Source organism: Fistularia commersonii, chromosome 2 (genome assembly GCF_037954325.1).
Source record: "Fistularia commersonii isolate RoL2024-O1a breed Wild chromosome 2, RoL_Fcom_v1.0, whole genome shotgun sequence".
Lineage (NCBI taxonomy): Eukaryota > Metazoa > Chordata > Actinopteri > Syngnathiformes > Fistulariidae > Fistularia > Fistularia commersonii.
This window is the reverse complement of record NC_141285.1, coordinates 702606-720469: the sequence shown is the minus strand read 5'-3', so window position 1 is coordinate 720469 and position 17864 is coordinate 702606. Positions and strand designations below refer to the sequence as shown.

General features: G+C 44.6%; 1 protein-coding gene across 1 annotated transcript; it reads right to left on the bottom strand.

Moving 5' to 3' along the window:
• Nucleotides 1-678: 678 nt before the first annotated feature.
• Nucleotides 679-16286, bottom strand: eno4 (enolase 4). The gene is made up of 13 exons (XM_086160875.1): nt 16125-16286; nt 13624-13752; nt 11173-11357; nt 9165-9304; nt 6885-7054; nt 6680-6796; nt 6507-6575; nt 5777-5941; nt 5582-5707; nt 4278-4452; nt 1966-2027; nt 1403-1520; nt 679-884 (listed from the first exon to the last, which is right to left on the bottom strand). The coding sequence occupies exons 1-13, from the start codon at nt 16284-16286 to the stop codon at nt 814-816; spliced, it is 1689 nt and encodes a 562-aa protein (XP_086017001.1). The 3' UTR covers nt 679-813.
• Between the last annotated feature and the right edge of the window lie 1578 nt (nt 16287-17864).

Below are 17864 nucleotides of genomic sequence, written 5' to 3'. Positions count from 1 at the left end.
TCTGAAATGACTTCCTGCCAAATAGTGGCAGTTTAAACATTCAACCTTACGGTTTAAAGTGTCGCCGATCGTCCGAAAACTGCACCCGGGGAGGACGGAGGGAGGTCTGGCCAGCCGGTCGGGTCCTTTAACGGCTGGATTTTCTGTCGCGCCAGCGTGAATCCGCGATTTGATTAAATCCGACGGAGGGCCGAGCGCCACGCGAGCGACGCTTTTTAAACAGATCCGCCGTGTTTGGAAAGACTCGACCCATCAGAACCTCCGACGTCTGGCCGGTGAAAGCTTCTCGCCTCGGCGTTCGGTTAGCGATGGACGCTGAAGAACATCCGGCCAGTCGCTTTTCACACCGAAGCCGAGGCTTTTCTTCCCCGCCTGGTGTGAAAGGGGCGCGAGGAAAGGCCGGGGTGGACGGCGTTTCACAAAGCAGGACGTTTTGGTTCTCATTCGCCGGGAGAATCGGGGCGCCCGACGCCTCGGCCCGGGGCGGGGGAAACAAAACCTCTGACTTCTGAATCGCAAGATAAATGTCGAGCATTTTAAACAGACTCCCGATAGCCGTGCGTACCATTATTTATTTACCTTTTACATTTACAGACACGTGAATTTAAATCAAATTATTAACATGAATCTACTAGAATGCCTTTTTTTTCCTTATAAAATGATTCCTTTTCTCCCGATTTAAGGTAATAGTTTGCACTCCGTCGAGCCCCGAGATGTTTTTTTTTTTTTTTTTTTTTTTTACAAAGAAGAAAAGACTTAAAGTGGGTCAGGGGTGACACACATCTGCCACACAAACAGACCCGGCGTCGCGCTTCAGACGGCGGGAGCGGATTGCTCTTGCGGATTTCCAGGGAACAGCGGAGGGGGGTGCTTCTCCTTGGAGACTGCGGACGACATAATGAAACTAAGTGAATGGACAAAAGGCCGGCGGCGGCGGCGGCTCACAAGCCCCGGTGAAAAGATGTTTCTGCCGGAGCGGCGGAGGAACACCGGCCCTTTCATCTCGTGGGATAAACACGGGAATATAGCGAGCGCAAACATGTCGCACAAACGTTTTCTGCCGGACCGGGGAGGGCCAGGGATTCATCTGGAAAACACGCGCTCGTCTTAAAAATTCGGTGTCCCTGTATCCTTTAGAGAGCCGGCGGATGGGAAAGTATTTGTCCCCTGCATGTAATTAGGCAGCCAATTAACAGATCCAAGGTAAGGGTTTTTCATTCTCACACACACACACACACACACACACACACACACACACACTTGTATGATTCCTCACACAGTTTCCATTCACCTCCCAACACAGAGAGACGTGTTCAGACATCTCCCTCTCCCTCCCCCGGCTTTGTCTGTCGTCCCACAACCTGAAAAAAAGGAGGGGAGTGTTCAAAAAATAAAAACCTACCCAGGGTTCCCTGTCGCTCCAGATCCTCCTCAATACAAATCAGACGGTTGTATTTGGCCATCCTCTCGGCGCCGCTCAGACCCCCCAGTTTGATGTAGTCCAGGCCCAGAGCCACCGCCTGCGGGGGGAGGAGGGAGATGGAACAGGTGGAGGTGTGTGTGTGTGTGTGTGTGTGTGTGTGTGAGGGGCTTCAATAGTGAATAAATAAGAGTTTTTCAAATGTAAAGATCAGCGTTTCCCCTCGTGGAAATAGAATCGGACGTGTTCGGTCTAGAACGCGGGTCGGAGCTCTCTTTAAGTCCGGCGGCGCCTCGGCTCGTCTTCGCCGCCGAGTCCGATCGGGACGTCGGGCTGGAAATGAGCTCGACTGCTTCCCGCGGAGGAAAAAACCCCGGAGGGGTTATTCTCTCCCGCTCTCGGCTTTTCTTTTCCGAGCTTCTTGGCTCCCGTCGGAGACGCTCCGTCCTCTCGGCCCGTCTCGCTTCTGCCGCGTCGGCCGATTTGGTCGCCTGAGTTCAATCCGTGTCTGATTCCCAAACCCACTTTGCCGACGAGACACTCACGATGTCCGGCAGGGCGTCGTCGCCGCAGGACTCGTTGAACGCCGATCCCATGATCACGGCACCTGGACACACACACACACACACACACACACACACACACACACACACACACGTCCGAGTCGTACGTGAATGCAGGACGGCCTCCGCTTACGTCGGAATTCCCTTCCTCGTGCCGCCGTTTTCGCCGTAAGCCGGATGGCGCCGACCGCGTTTAAGCGCACGTGTCGCTCACCTTGGCCCGCTCACGGGTGAAGTCACGCTCTTGGAGGTAAAAAGAGTTACTTTGAGAATAAAAAAATAGGTCAAACTTTTCCAAAGTATCCGAAAAAACAACGCAAAGGTATGTGGGTCCAGATGGATTGCGATCGCTGGATGTAAAGAGTGTCTTCCACGGACGGCGACGCTTTCGCCGACAAGCCGACGCTCAAACACTCGTGTTCATGTCTTCGTCAGGATGGTGGAACGAGACCTTCTGCGTAGCTTCATGGTGGACGGAGGCGGAACCGCCGAAGAGCGTAGAATCTGACGACCGCTGTGATCCAACGCTGCTGGCGGTGAGCGGGCAAGAATTACTTTGTTTATTTGGGATTTTTTCCTATTTTGTGAACCTCGGCTCGTGACCCGTCCAGCGTGATGTGATGATGTGATGATGTGATGATGTGATGATGTGATGATGTGATGATGTAATGTATAAAGATATGAGGTATGAAGGTACAAGTTATAAAGGTATGAGGTGTAAGGTATAATGCATGGGGTATAAAAGTATGAGTTATAAGTAAAGGAAATGACAACATCACTGTTAAGCTCTTTTGTTAAAGCCACTCACATCTGAATCTTCTTGTCAGCAACTGCAATTTCTGCATTAAAATCAAATACCTTTCTTCACTTGAAGCTGTTTCTTCAAGTGAAGAACCGTTTCCAAAAGAGACAAGAGAACCAAGTCGGTCGGCGTCCATGTGTGACGGTGAAAACTGCCGATCTGCTTTCCGAGCCACAAATCCAGGGTGATTGAACCCGCGGTGCCGGAGAGAGTCGGGCCGAGCGGGCTGCGTTCACCGTACGCCGTATTTACTGCCCGTCTTCGATTCTCCGCCTGCGACTTCGGCGCTCCCGATATCCTGATTAAACTTGCTGAGTCGCCCGTCTCCTATTGGAGGTTTTCTTCAAGCCTGATACCTGCCGGTGTGTCACGGGGAGGAGTTGTATCAAGAAGCTCAGGAGGTGTGACGGGACAGAACAAGACGGTTGTAAATATAACGTCCTTGACTGAGTTTGATTCAAAATCCCATTTCAACAAGAGTTCAACAGTTGTCTTTTCACACTGAAGGAACGCTGAGAGCGTTTAGACCTGATCATTCTTAGACTCACCATGTGCTTGGATTACTGGAGGGAAAAAGAAAGAAAATATGTATATAAATATATATTCTTCTTCTTCTTCTTCTTTTGGCTTTTCCCTTCAGGTGTCGCCACAGCGAGTCAACCTTCTCCATCTAACCCTATTCTCTGGATCCTCCTCTCTCACACCAACTACCTTCATATCTTCTCTCACGACGTCCATAAATCTTCTCTTTGGTCTTCCTGGAGACCTCCTGCCTGGCAGCTCCAATTCCAGCATCCGTCTACCAATATATTCTCTATCCCTCCTCTGTCCATGACCCAACCATCTCAGTCTGGCTTCTCTGACCTTCTCTCCAAAACATCTAACATGTGCCGTTCCTCTGATAGACTCATTCCTGATCCTCTCCATCCTGGTCACTCCCAAAGAGAACCTCAACATCTTCATCTCTGCAACCTCTAGTTCTGCCTGCTGTCTTTTGGTCATTGGAACAGTTTCTAGTCCAAACATCATGGCTGGTCTCACCACTGTCTTGTACACCTTTCCTTTCATTCTGGCTGATGTTCTTCTATCTCTTGGTACCCCTGACACTTTTCTCCACCCATTCCAACCTGCTTGGACCGTCTCTTCTCCACACTCTCCTACGCTCTGGACTGTTGACCCTAAGTACCTGAAATCCTCCAGCTTCTTGATCTCCACTCCCTGTAGCCTCACCGTTCCACCCGAGTTCCTCTCATTCACACACATATATTCTGTCTTGCTGCGACTAACTTTCATTCATATATATATATATATGTGTATATATATAAAGCAACTGGATGCTTTTTTTGGGAGTGAGAGCAAGCCGGAGAACCCGGAGGAAAGCGGCGCAGAACATGGTAATGCTTTACTCTCCTCAGTTTGATCAAAGATGAGTAATATCTGGAAGTAATACTGGTGGAGGGGTGTCTGAGGCGGAGGCCGAAGAAGGAGTCACCTGGTTGCTCGCCGGTGATGCGGATCAGGTCGCTGACCGTGGTCTCGTTGACGTGTTTCAGCAGGCGTCCTCTGACTCCAGGCAGGGGCGGAGCTTTGGGACTGAAGCTGATGTCGGAGATCAGGGAGCAGGTGTTTCCGATCAGGCCGCTCAGCTTCTCCCACTGGTCTGGATCCTGAGAACGCACAAGGACGGGGAACTAAATGTTGACCGTGCAACTTTGTCGGGTCGAGCGAACGACCGGCATCCCTCCGGCCGGAAGGTCGGGGGTTGTCGGTGATTTAGAGGAAGACGAGAAGCTCCGCGGAGGCGGGAGAGATGAAGATGTTGAGGTTCTCTTTGGGAGTCACCAGGATGGATGGGATTGTGAAAAGAGTCAGGTCAGGTCGGGCCGGACCAGGGGTCGGCGAGCCGTGACACCCAAAGAGCCATTTGGACCCGGTTTCCTCGGAAAAGAAAACACCGGGAGCCGCGATTACTTTCTGACGTCTAAAATAAAGGTACCGCCGTATATATTGCTTTTTATTACCTTTACACTTTGTATAAACAAGTGTGTTGCTTCTGACATTCACAAAGTATTACAGAGAAAATTAAATTTTATTGATGTAATGAAGTCATTTTGAGCTTTGGGCTTTCAGAGCGTGTAGCGGAGCCTTGACCTGAATTTTAAAAATAAATCGGGGAAAAAATCACTGTCAGTAAATGATAAAAAATAAATATTTGCAAAATATCTTCATAAATATTTATTTCACCTGGTTTATGGGACTTCTGCTCCTGAACTTCTGCGCACAGCATCTGCACATCGGGACTTTACCGGCTGGCGGGTATACCGGCTTATTTTGAGCGGCGAAAAATAATAAATATAATCTTATTTAATATTTCAAGATCACAATAACCTTCCAACCTAGAACTAAAAGTTAAAAAAAAGGAATGAACACAAATGAAATACACTTCAATTAAATATTTATCATTTATTTTCCCAAGCCGCTCGGAGCGGCGGCGTAAAGATGGAGGAGCGGCGGGTTGGCGACCCCTGGGCTGGATGGAGACCACAGAGAAGAGAGTTATGGACGAAGGGACAGAAGATGAAGTTAGTTGGTGTGAGAGAGGAAGATGCTGAGAAGATGGAGGAGGCTGGTTGACAGGAGAGCCCTGAGGCGGGGCGGCAAAAAGGAAAAGGAGAAGAAGAAGGTTGCGTACGCCGGAATGCTGCGCTTCAACTGTTCTGCAAACCGAGCCCGGACGGTTTACGGCAAATCGCAGATTTTGTTTCCGATTGCCGGAGGAACCTATCCGACACCTACCTCCCCCCTCAGCGGGTCGATCAGAGCCACCACCGACGGGTACTTGGTGACCAGGGTCTGGTAGATGTCCAGCAGCTCATCGGGAGACTTGAAAAGCCCGGTGGAGATTTCGTACTTTCCTCTGGTCTGCCGTGGCGAGAGGAAGCGGTCAGTGGTTTCGGCGTCGACGGCGCAGAGTCGCCTTTGTCGACTTACGTAGTCCATTAGCTCAGGGGCGGCGCAGTTTAACGCCAGATGGATCTCTCCTCCGAGCGTCAGACCAAGGTTATCGCAGGCTTCGGTGATCATATCCAGAGGCTGCTCGGGTCGCTCGCAGCTCGCCGCGTGGGCACCGCCGTCACTCAGCACCGCCTGGCCGACCTTGGAACAAACGGCCTCGGTGACAACATCTGGACGAGTGAACCCCCCCTCGCTGTTAGACACCCCTCCGCAGTACATAGGTTCAACTGGAACCTTCTCCTACATCTGCTGGGGGGGAGAAAAAAATATCTGGAGCCGCACGGGAACGGACGAGTGCTTATTCAGAGGTTTGAATGAGACGGTTGGCATTGGACGGTTACAGATGAGTGTGTTCCACTCACCCTTGCCTACTGTTGCCGTTCACATTGTAAGTGCTAAGGGGGACGGAACAATGCGGTTACTCGCCGTATACAATGCAAGTGTTGAATGGGAAAAACATAAATCGGGGGAATTGAATGCTTTAATAATCATTTCGACATACCTCCAGGCCTTCATGCCTGAGTTAATGGAAACATTAACCATGAGAATCTAACAAAAGTCTCCGTTTTTGAATGCATCTTTTAGGAATGCTCAGTAAAAGAAGAAAAAAAAAAGCTTGAAATCCTTTAAAATACCTCTTAGATTCTGTGCTCTTATAAAGTCTGAGTTGCTATTCTGGCGGTAAGTAAATGGCAGCGTCCCTCACCCCGGCTTTTGTCGAGGAGCTCATTATTTTCATCACCTCCTTCTGTAACTTAAGGGACGTCGCGATGATCTGTTGAAAAAGTTCAGAGCGTTTTAAAAACAAAACAAAACAAAAAAACAACCCAACACAATCAGGAGGTGGACATTTTAAAAAAGGAGGGACGGCGGCGGGACCTGTCTGAGCCGCTGTCCCGGCCCGGGGATCAGGATCACCTCCTCCGGCAGGTTGAGCTTCCCCGGCGAGCTCCTCCCGCAGCTCAGCACCGAGATCAACGCCGTGGGGACGTGGAACTGAACGGGAGCCTCCGGAAAATCATCACACACCGGTTGATCCTGCGCGACTGTAGTATGTGTGTGTGTGTGTGAGCAAGATCCTGACCTCCTGGGTCCTCAGAGCTGCAACGTACTGATAGAGGGGAAGGCCTTGTATTCTGGCTCCGGCTCTGGCCAGAGCCAGAGACGCGCAGCCGACGGCGAGGCTTCCGGGCAGCACCGACTCGGGAGGCTCCGGCGCCAAACATGGCTTCTCTGCTGTCAGAGTCTTTTTACCTGCAAGACAGAAGGAAAGACGACACCTGTAGGAACTTTTCACAGGTCCGAGAACCTTCTCGGGACTTTAGATTCTTCCTAGTTGAACCCGCCGTGACCGTCATACAGCTTTTTGCGGACAATGGCGTTCCGTACATATATACTGCTCAAAAAAATAAAGGGAACACTTGAACAACACAATGTAACTCCAAGTCAATCCCACTTGTGTGAAATCATAGTGTCCACTCAGGAAGCAACACACATTCATTTGGACTTGTTTTAAGGACATTACATCAAAGTTGGATCAGCCTGGAGTTTGTTTTTACACTTTCATTTGGAGTGTGATTCCTAATCCAGACCTCCATGGGTTGATACAATTGATTTTCATTGATCATTTTGGAGTGATTTTGTTGTCAGCACATTCAACTGTGTAAAGAGCAAAGTATTTCATCAGAATATTTCATTCATTTAGATCTAGGATGTGTTTTTTAAGTGTTCCCTTTATTTTTTTGAGCAGTGTATATATACACATTACATTACATTACATTGCATTGCATTTGGCAGACGCTTTTATCCAAAGTGACTTACAATAGAGGACATAAGGACTGCAAATAACACTTGCAAATACAAGATGCACAGGAAAAAAACAAAACAATACAGATACAATACAGAGCAAAACTATACAGATATACATGTACAGATACATGTATGAATACTCAAAGGAGCAGTAATCGAGTTGAGTCAAGGGCTCAATTGATTCATGACATTTTAAGAATGTAATAATAAACTGAAGTTGAGCTTTCTTGAAATGTCATGAATCAATTTCACCAATCGCCCCCCCGGCCGCCGACTCCGTGCCGTTTCTATGGCTTTGCCTTCTGTTTTTTGTTTTTTGTCGCTTCATGTTAGGTATTTGTTTTCGCTTTTGCACATAATCTAAAAGAAAGTATTTTGGTTATTCAAATATTGACAGATTAAAAGTGGAGATGTCATTTATGCCATTTGGCACTTTAACAACATTAACTGTTGAAAATAATGTGATTTTAAAATTGTGTTGTTTTTTTTTTAAAGTCAGGTGAAGAGAACTCTCGAGTCTGCTTTTATTTTATGAAGGTAACTTCATAAAGAATTGTTTCAGCAAATCTTACATTTTCTTATAGTACTTGAAAACATTTAAAGCCATTTGTTAGTTTGATGGTACTGTTTGATGGAAACGGTCACAAAGCCTGGCATTGCCAGGTTTAAAAAGCTTTTTGCATCAGAAAGAGTCCAAAATTTAGCTGAGGTTCAAGTGAAATATTCAGATATTCAGCTCCCTTTTCTTCCCAGATTTAATAATGAATTTTAAAAGTGTTTATAGATCGCCATGAATCGGTGACGTGCACGTTTGGCATGCATGAGGTCCTGGTTCAATCCCCAGCATCTCCACTGTAAGTTGCTTTGGATAAAAGCGTCTGCCACACCACTATATTCTGTTGTCTTCTGTGTTCCACACACAACTATTGCTGACTGTTAGAAAAAGTCTTTTTATTTAATGATCCACTCATTGGTTCATCCTTTGCTCGCCGAAACGGCTCATCCTGCGATGGCGTTGGGGATCGGGTGCATCTTGGCACGGGTCGCCGGTGACACTTTAAAAACAATATAAACCTTTCATGAGTCATAAATGACTGCTTTATAATTCATAAGGGCGTCCGGGGTGAGGAAATGGTGAATTCGTTAATAATAAATAAATCTACAAATGATATAATTAAACATATTGTCATTGTGGGACAAACTCATTGGTTAATAACATGAAGTGACCCACGACCAGTGCTTTCTAAACACCAATAAAATATTTAATAGCACCAGCGGCTCCAATGAGATTTTCACCGGTGAAAAGAGTCGGTTATAATAGTATAAAAGTAAGTATAATAAGAGTGAATGTGCAGAGGTCATTTACTTATAGTGACAATGAATCTTATTCAGATGTATTTGTTAAGGTTTATTATGTGATATCGCATTGAATAGATAATTACCACATGGTTAATTACCGTTCTCAATGTGAGTCACAGGGGATTCTGGGATGGCTAAAGGAACACCCTCATCCAATAAAACAATAATATTGGGTCAAAGCGAAGGCGGCTCTTACTTTTAGCGGCGCTCCTCTTGGCTTTGCTTTGCCCGGACGGCGGCGATGGAGGCACCTCACACTCGCTGATGGAGCACTTGGCCTCCTTCTCCCTGTTGGAGGCGTCTATGGCCTCCTGGTAGCGAGCCGCAAAGAAAGCACTGCACAGGGAACAGACCGAAGACCCATGTAGTCCGTCGGGTCGGAGGTCGAGGCCGATCAATATCGTTGTTGTTATCGGGTGGTTCAGAAGGCTACGATGAAAGCCTCGGACGTCGGTGGCTAACTAACTAACTAACTAACTAACTAACGAACTAACTTAACTTCCGATCTCGAGCGATGTCCTGAGGTGGAAGGTCTACTCCAAGTAAATGAGTTGGAAGGCCTCTAAAATAACCCGTGCCACCACCACGCGGCGCAAAAGGCAATAAGGCAATAAAAGTTATTTTATTGCCTATCTGTATATTTCATATATATTGTCCATTTTGTACAGTTTTACTTAACTTAACTTTACTTACTTATTTGTATGTAAGACCTTAAAACACTTGTTAGCCTTAACCTTGACAATTTATATTTCATTGTATTTCTTATTCTCCTCCTTCCTACTATTATCTATTACTGTTAGGTTTTTGCTTGAAACTCTGGCACAACAATTTCCTTCGGGATAAATAAAGTTGTTCTCATCTCATCTCATCTTTATATTTGTATTGTCCAGGACTACAGATGGAAATTAGCTATGAGCTACAATCTGGTACAAACATCTCTGCCTCTGTGCTTCATGGAATTGTACACCGTCCTCATAAACTTCTAAACAAGCAAACAAACGGTACGATAAGCTGCGGCAATATTGGAATTGCGATTTGAAACAACTGACCGGAAAATACATCTAAGAAATACAGCGGATTGGAATGCAGCTCGGACGGTGTGTGAAACCCTCTTGATTGGGTGAAGCAAGTCTTGCGTTGCAGGGATACGACGGGAACACGGTGTGTTTACACACACGGTCCAGTTTAGTGTCCGGCAGGTGTTTTCGGTTATGGCGTATTTATCGCACCTGAAATAATGACACGGTTTGTTGTCGGAATTTGGAAATCATAAGAGAGAGGCGGGGGGGATGTGAATGATGTGAACCATCCCCCGATCCAAAGGCGTTTTCATGAGCTTCATTAAGCCGCTCTATTGGGTCATGAGACACGAAGCCGCGGCAGCCAATGAGAGCAGCCGGTGCAGCGGGGCTGATATGACACGCTGTGACAAAAGGCAAACAAGAGCGCGACCCCGTTCCAGGAGGTCAACATATAGCAGACTGGCATTAGAGCACGATTGCATCTTTGCATTTTTAACCCGTGAAAAAACGCATCTTGAAAAAGAAAAAAAATGTCCGATACGCGACACGTAGTACTCGTTATCGTTCGGCATTTTCAGAAGAATTTAACAAAAATAAACGTGAGGCAACATTAACGTTAAATACGCAATAGGCAATAATTCCAAATAATAAACCCCGAATTAATTATATATTATAAAATGTAAAAATGATATCGTTCTTATAATAATTAATTTGTTTCTTTGATGAGAGATGAGAGATGAGAACAACTTTATTTATCCCGAAGGAAATTGTTGTGCCAGAGTTTCAAGTAAAAACATAACAGTAATAGATAATAGTAGGAAGGAGGAAGAATAAGAAATGTAATAAAATATAAATTGTCTTAGCTGTTAGCAGTAACTACAAAAAGGGGAGGGGCTTCTGAAAGTTTTAAATGTGGATATTCCTTAAATAGCGTCTTAATGATATGTCAGTGATTATAATTGAGGTTTGGTGGAAAACACACACACACACACACACACACACACACACACACAGGTCTTTTTTTCAGTTTTGTTTAAGAACAGACATTGGTACCTCCCTGCATTGAAATGGTTATTAATGAATTTCAGTTCCCAGTCAGATTGTTTTGATATGATTGTTTCAATTTTAGAGTCATAAAAGTCCTGCAAACAGCTGAAACCTTCTCCCTCACTGTGACTCCACCTGAGTAGCTCATCCAGCGCCGACTGCTCACAGGGGTTTAGCTCTTTCAGCATGTCGCTCAGCGGGTTGTTGGTCCACTGGACGGCGGTCGCCACGTGGCTCGCCCTCTCCTTGGCGATCTTCCCACCGTCCTGCAAGGTTTCCTTCTGGCCCAAAATGCTGGAGATGGAGGCCGAGGACATGTGCTGAACACAAAGAGGAGAAGGAAACTGGAAGCGGGAACGGCTACTCTTTTTTTTTGGCAATACTGCAAATCCATCACCCTCTTCCACACAAACACACAGTCGGCTGCTCCGACCGCTTGGTTTTATCTTTACCGTTTATTTATGGTGATAGCTGACTGAGAAGAAGGAGCATCTGTGGTTGACATACTTCACGCTATCAGATCCTGTTCAGTGACTGCATGAATGTGAAAGGCTTGGGGGTCGATGGGTCACGAGGTCGAAAAGAAGAACTTGTGTTTCAGTTGATAATTTACAATGTTTGTCCGATTAGAAAAAAGTCTGAAGCGCTGAAGCGCGATCATTTTTTTTTTAATGTCCTTTTTCGGATATTTTATTAAAAAGCTTTCATGGATGGAAAGAAAACAACAAAGCAGCGCACCGGAACAACCGTGACCCATTTGGACCTCTCCAAGCCCCGAAGAAAGAAACACGGAATATAAACACGGCCCATTTTAAGATAATTATTTGAAGATATTCTACAAATCTGGTTCCATTTCTTTGTGGAGCCTCCATGTTCTCCCCAGGTTCTCCGGTTTCCTCCCAATGTCCAGAAACATGAGCGGGCCAGTGGCTGTTAGTCTCTATGTGACGTGTGAAGGACAGAATGAATGGTCGTATTTCTCTATATGAAATATAGATGTATGAATGAGTGGATGAATGGTTGTTGCCTCTCACCCAGTGAATGAATGAATGAACGAATGAACGAATGAATGAATGCAAAGTTAGATGAAATAACAGTGACCACTTTATTCTGAGTATTCAGAGGTGACATGTACTTGACTTGGTCCATTTTGTTATTCATTAGAGAATGCCTGAATTCATGACAAACTAGATTTCTTGGAGCATAATATAACAGCAATATTTCTGTAAGGAAATCCTTTAGTGTGATTGAAAGCTGGGATAGCCTGCTAGCAGACTCCTAGCAGCCTGCTAGCAGGCTCCTAGCAGGCTGCTTGCAGGCTCCTAGCAGGCTGCTAGCGGGCTCTTAGCAGGCTGCTAGCAGGCTGCTAGCAGACTCCTAGCAGGCTGCTATCAGTCTGGATGCTTTGACTCTGGTGTCCTGGATCCTGCCGGAGCTTTGTTTACTCCAATGGAAATTCTGTTATGCTGTGGCTGTGAGGATGCAGCGTGGCTGCTCTTGCGATGTCGCAAGTGACTCGCGCCGACGTTAGCCGAGTTCCTTTTCCTGCGTTCCCCCCGCGCCAGCTGACCTTAATAGAGTCTAAGGTGAAATAAAACGCCTCGGAGCGGCGCGGCTCGGTGCCGTCGTGAAGCTTCACCTGACACTTGAAAAAAGACCGGCGCGACAGCCGCTCCTGTCAGAGTTCAAATGTGAGCCTCGCTGCTATTCTTCCGGCAAAAAAGAAAAACGTCACCCATCAAATGACAGCAGAGAGGCTTCCAAATGACTCTGTGTTACTTCCCCGGACATCCCGCCTCACCACATGCAATATATCAGTCAATGTTACCTTCACTTGTCTAGGTTTAAAACAAAAAAAAAAAAAAACTGCAGAGTGCACAGCAGCCTTGGAGGAGCAGGTCTGGTCTTATGATGATGATGACGATGGGATGGATTTACAGGGTAATGTTTTAATGATCAAATTCACCCTTCCATCTAAAATGAGGTGCGGTCATACTGACATACAGAAGAAAAAGCATCCGCTTGTAAGGGACACTTCTAGGATTGTTTTGGTTGGTTAATGATAAAAAAGGGCAAAATAACAGAGGCGCTATGCATTTATGTTGGTAAAATAATCATTTTGACACCGCGGCACCCAGCAAGACAGAAAGCAAGGCCCGAGGTGTGACTGCGCCCGCCGTGACCTCGCCGTGACCTTGGCTCATGGTGTCACATCACATTTTTCTGTTTTTTTCTGCTACTGTAGGCTCTAAAACGGGAAGTGTCAAAGGTCACGGTCTATGTTCTGATTGCTACCTTCTCCGCTCGCGTCTTGCCTGCAGCTGCCTCTTCACATCAGAGCCTGGCGCATGTATGAAGAGGCCCCTCACTGTCTCTCCAGACCATCAGCACATCACTAATGAATCACATCTCCTTTGTTCAACCTTTATTTGTTCAGTCATTACGCCCAACGCGTACACTAGCTGAATGCCCGCAATCTGGCGGATGCGTGCGTGCCAGCCACGGTCCCGGCTATTTAGCCAGCGATAAACGTCGCGTTTTCCCGAAGGAAGGCTTCGCCGGCGCTCCGGCGACGGAGAGGCTTACCTTCTCCTTGTTGCAGACGATGCAGAAGACCTCGGTCTGGACGGAGAGCTGTCCCCTGGCGTCGTACACCTCCCTCGCGCTCAGCCGGCTGACCCTCGGAGGTGCCGAGAGGGTCGTGAAATGATTCGCCTAAAGTGAAACGAGGAAAGGGAAATGAGGTCACTTTACTCCTGAGCGTTGTCAGATGCACGCCTTTGGCACCGCAGCAGCCAACAAGCATTTAGATCCATCACATAAGGGAATCACTTGGCAGACATGATGCACGCCGTATTAGCGTGTTCCGCTCCCATTCTGTTCGCAGCCACAGCGTCCTGATTTTAACGTCCCGGCTTTTAAATGCGCAAACAAACTTTGTTTAAAAACATCGGAATATCCGTTGAACCGAGCGAAAGATCCCTTTATCCGATTTTTTTTTTTTTCAATTATTTTCATTTGGTGACCTTGCTGAAATTAAAAGGCGTTTTGCACCGTGGAAGGCTGACTTCTACTTATTTTATAGAAAAACTTCATGTCAATCAGCATATTATTTCAACATATCAATGAATGACATTTCAAGCCAAAAGCTCGTTATGAAGTGAATGACCTTCTTGAAAGGTCAGGATGACTGATTTATGAAGAGAGAAAGTATATATATATATATATATATATATATATATATATTAAACACATACATATGTACATATATTTTTCAATAAAAGAAAATTTCAAACCATTTTTATGAGTTGTACAGCTTGAAGCATAACTTGAAGTTACCATTAAATGAGTATCATCAACAAGGGATGTATTTAAAATGATACGCGGCTCCATATTTTCCCAAGTCAACCAAAAAAAATCAATAATTGGCTTTCAATATATCACAAAGGCATTTCCTGAAAATGTAGAATTAACAGCCGGGAGACAGAACGGGGAAATTATCAGAGGAAGGACGTGTACATTCAACTGTATTTGAATAATCTCTTATGTGATCAAATCACGGGTTCAAGATGTCAGATTTACGTGAGGTGAAATAACGTGGCTGAATGTTTAATTTGAAGGCCGCTCACAAGTGTTTAAACATAAAATGCCGCTAATTCTGGATTGACGAAAATACATACATGACACATTATTTCATAAACTCGGCAATGTTATAACGACTGAATAGCGACCTCTAAATATTGAAGTATTCATTTTCTCTCTTTTTCTCATCTCACGAATCAGGCGAATCCCTTTGGGTCGATAATAAGCTTTTAATTGCATTAGTATCAGCTCCTTCTTTTTTTCCAGTGTGACAATTTTAAAAAGAAAAGGAGTACGACAAGGACACCACTGACCTCTTTCCATGTTTATTTAAGAGTCATTTGCTTGGATGTATTAGTCTGGTTAAATGAATCGCATTAAAAGCAACTTCCTCTTGGTCTTTTTTTTGAGTGTTTCCGAAGTTATTCGTTTATATTCGTGAAAAAGCAATTCTGAATAGTAACCTTGTGGCTCAAATGTCATGTATCTTGACTTTTTCTTTTTATAATTTGTTCTTAACGTAAATTTGTAGAGCTCGAGTTCCTATGCTGCTAGCTTTGCCACGTTTTAGAATTTAGAATATCTAGAATATCTCAACTTTCACGCAAGCTTTGATTTTGTGAAAACACATTTTTTCCATTTCTATATATTTGGTTTTTGGATTCCTTCTTGCAGAAAAGCTGCTCATTGAATTGATGGCCTCAGACAAAAGCAGCGGCAGTTTCAGCATGATAACGTATAACTTCTGGTTCCCTAGAAAGTATGGAAAGTTTGGAAACTTTTTCTATTTTTATTATGGAAAGATTAATTACTGGTTCTGCATGGATAATAATACTTAATAAAATGGCTAGAAAAAGGATGGCATTGAGGTAAGACTTTGCGTGAGTGTTTCGGCTCCAAGTTTACCGACAGTATCTACAGCAAAGTCAGTGTGACACCCTGACCTCTGACCTCCGTGGCAGCATAAATGGAGAATTCAAGGGATTATAATCAAACGTCACGACATTTTGAAACATCTGAACACCGAAGAGAAAAGTCAAGGTGTTGTTATTCTAATCAGGACAAAAACTGAAATTATAACCATACGTTCCATCATATTGTATTCTATTCTATTAAAACATTGCAAAATAAATGATACATTTAAGTCTTTCCGAACAACTCGGATTATTTTGGAATTAAATTCTAATAATTAGAATAAATGAATTTAAACTGTACGTGAGGGAGCGACGGTTCTGAAGTCAAAAGCTCTGACAATTAAGCAGAAACCTGAACGCACCATCGCGATGATAATAGACGGGCTAATTTGGCTGGTAATTACATCTTCATCAGCATCAAAACAAAAGGAAAGGCTTGGAAAGCAAAACAGAGTGAACCTGTACAATACATATGTCTTCGAAATGTCAGAGGAGGTGCATTCGGGAGTCAAATTATTACTTTGAGCTCTAACCGCCGTTCCACAATGCGCTAGCATTAGCATAGCGCCCCCTGTCATGAGCGGTTTGTACCAGATAACCGTGAATGTCGTCGGGTTTTTGAAAGAAGAGTTCGCTCAGAACTCTCTCGATCTCCTCCGGGACTCTGTTCACGCAGTAGTACTCCGCCGCCGCCGTTTTCATGTCGTAGAACTCCTGCTCCTCCTTGGAGCGCCGGTAGGGAAGGTAAGCCATCGAGGCCGCCGAGCGTCGCGTCCGGCGGAACCATGGAAACGGTGCCGGAAATGACGTGACGTGGCGTCACACAGGGGGGAATTGGATCTGACGTCACAGTCACCTTTGACATCCCAACACTGAGATTACAAATATTAAACGCTCACAAGTGATGACAAAGTAGATAAATAACATTTAGTTTGAGTGTTGAGTGCATGTGAAATCGCTATGATACAAAAGTTATGATATGCTATCATACTGAACTATAAGTAACTGATCCTTTTATTTTTCTACAAGTAGTAGATTCCTTTTGCAGTAGATCTAGTTGTTTATTTTACACCAGTCTGTAACACTTCCTGGGAGACTTTAAGCTTTATTCATTCACATAACAGAAACCTCATAGAGGGAGTGAAAAAATAGAATAAAAATACATATGCGATTTGTATTCGATTACCTATGTGTATTTACCTGTGTCTGTGTATAGATAGATAGATAGATAGATAGATAGATAGATAGATAGATAAGATAGATAGATAGATAGATAGATAGATAGATAGATAGATAGATAGATAGATAGATAGATAGATAGATAGATAGATAGATAGATATGGTATTTGCTGATCATGATGCAGATGATGTAATGTGATGGTACGTTCGTATACATATTTCTATAAGTTATTGCATTACTTTTGGCATCTTTTGAATTGATGTCATGTTATGTTAAAAGGGTCCAAGTCGAGGCAAGTCATTTTCTAGGCTGGACGGTGTGTTTGTTCTCCGGCGGCTCCCGGCGGCCGGGCTTTACTCCGTGATTGACGTTCCTGGATCCGGGCCTCTCGGAGCCGTCCTCCCTTCTATATCGCCTCCCATTGACTCGGTCCTGTGTTGTCAGTGTCTGATCAGCTCTCCATGTCCAGATGTCCAGCTCTGCTGGCTGCATGCTGAACTAACCCGGTTCTCCCCGCTAACTCGTGCTCTCGCTTCCACGAGACTAATGCTTCGTTAGATGGCGTGCAGAAGCATCATGCTTTACATGGAAACATGCATTCCTATGACTGTTTTCTCTGCCTTTTTTTAATTGTTCTTTTATTCCTTCACAGTTTGATTTTAGAAACGCTAGAAAAAATGCTTTTGATTTAGTGGGCCGCTTCTAACTTTTGGACGTTTGCTGGAAATCGGGTTGATCGTGTGTGATTGACAATGCAAAATTTCCTGCCAAAATAAAATGTAAAAAAAAAAAAAGAAAATATAGTAACATAAAATAAAATAAAGTGAAAATTAAATCTCATGAAAATTAAATAAAATCTAAAATATTAAATTAAATTGAATTAAATTAAATTAAATTAAATTAAATTAAATTAAATTAAATTAAATTAAATTAAATTAATCATAGTGAGACCCCAGAAGAAAAGAATCTTAGGACTTGTGTATGTCGGATTCCCCCCTTCCCCTGATCCCTGACCTAAAACAGCATGTGTCCTTTTTAATAAAAGACACCTTTGTTTGAGTTCATTTAAATATCAATGTTTCTCTCCGGAACTGCGATTCCCCTTCGAGCCAAAAAAGCTCCAATTTAAACTTCTGCAAGTTTGCCCCCGA

Bases quoted from the DNA above. Each gene is read 5' to 3' on its own strand.
- eno4 (XM_086160875.1), bottom strand. From the start codon at position 16,286: ATGGCTTACCTTCCCTACCGGCGCTCCAAGGAGGAGCAGGAGTTCTAC. The intron at 6,576-6,679 runs GTCCCGCCGCCG...CTTTTTCAACAG, and splicing joins CGGGACAGCGGCTCAGACAG to ATCATCGCGACGTCCCTTAA. The intron at 885-1,402 runs GTAGGTTTTTAT...TGTCGTCCGCAG, and splicing joins GGAGCGACAGGGAACCCTGG to TCTCCAAGGAGAAGCACCCC.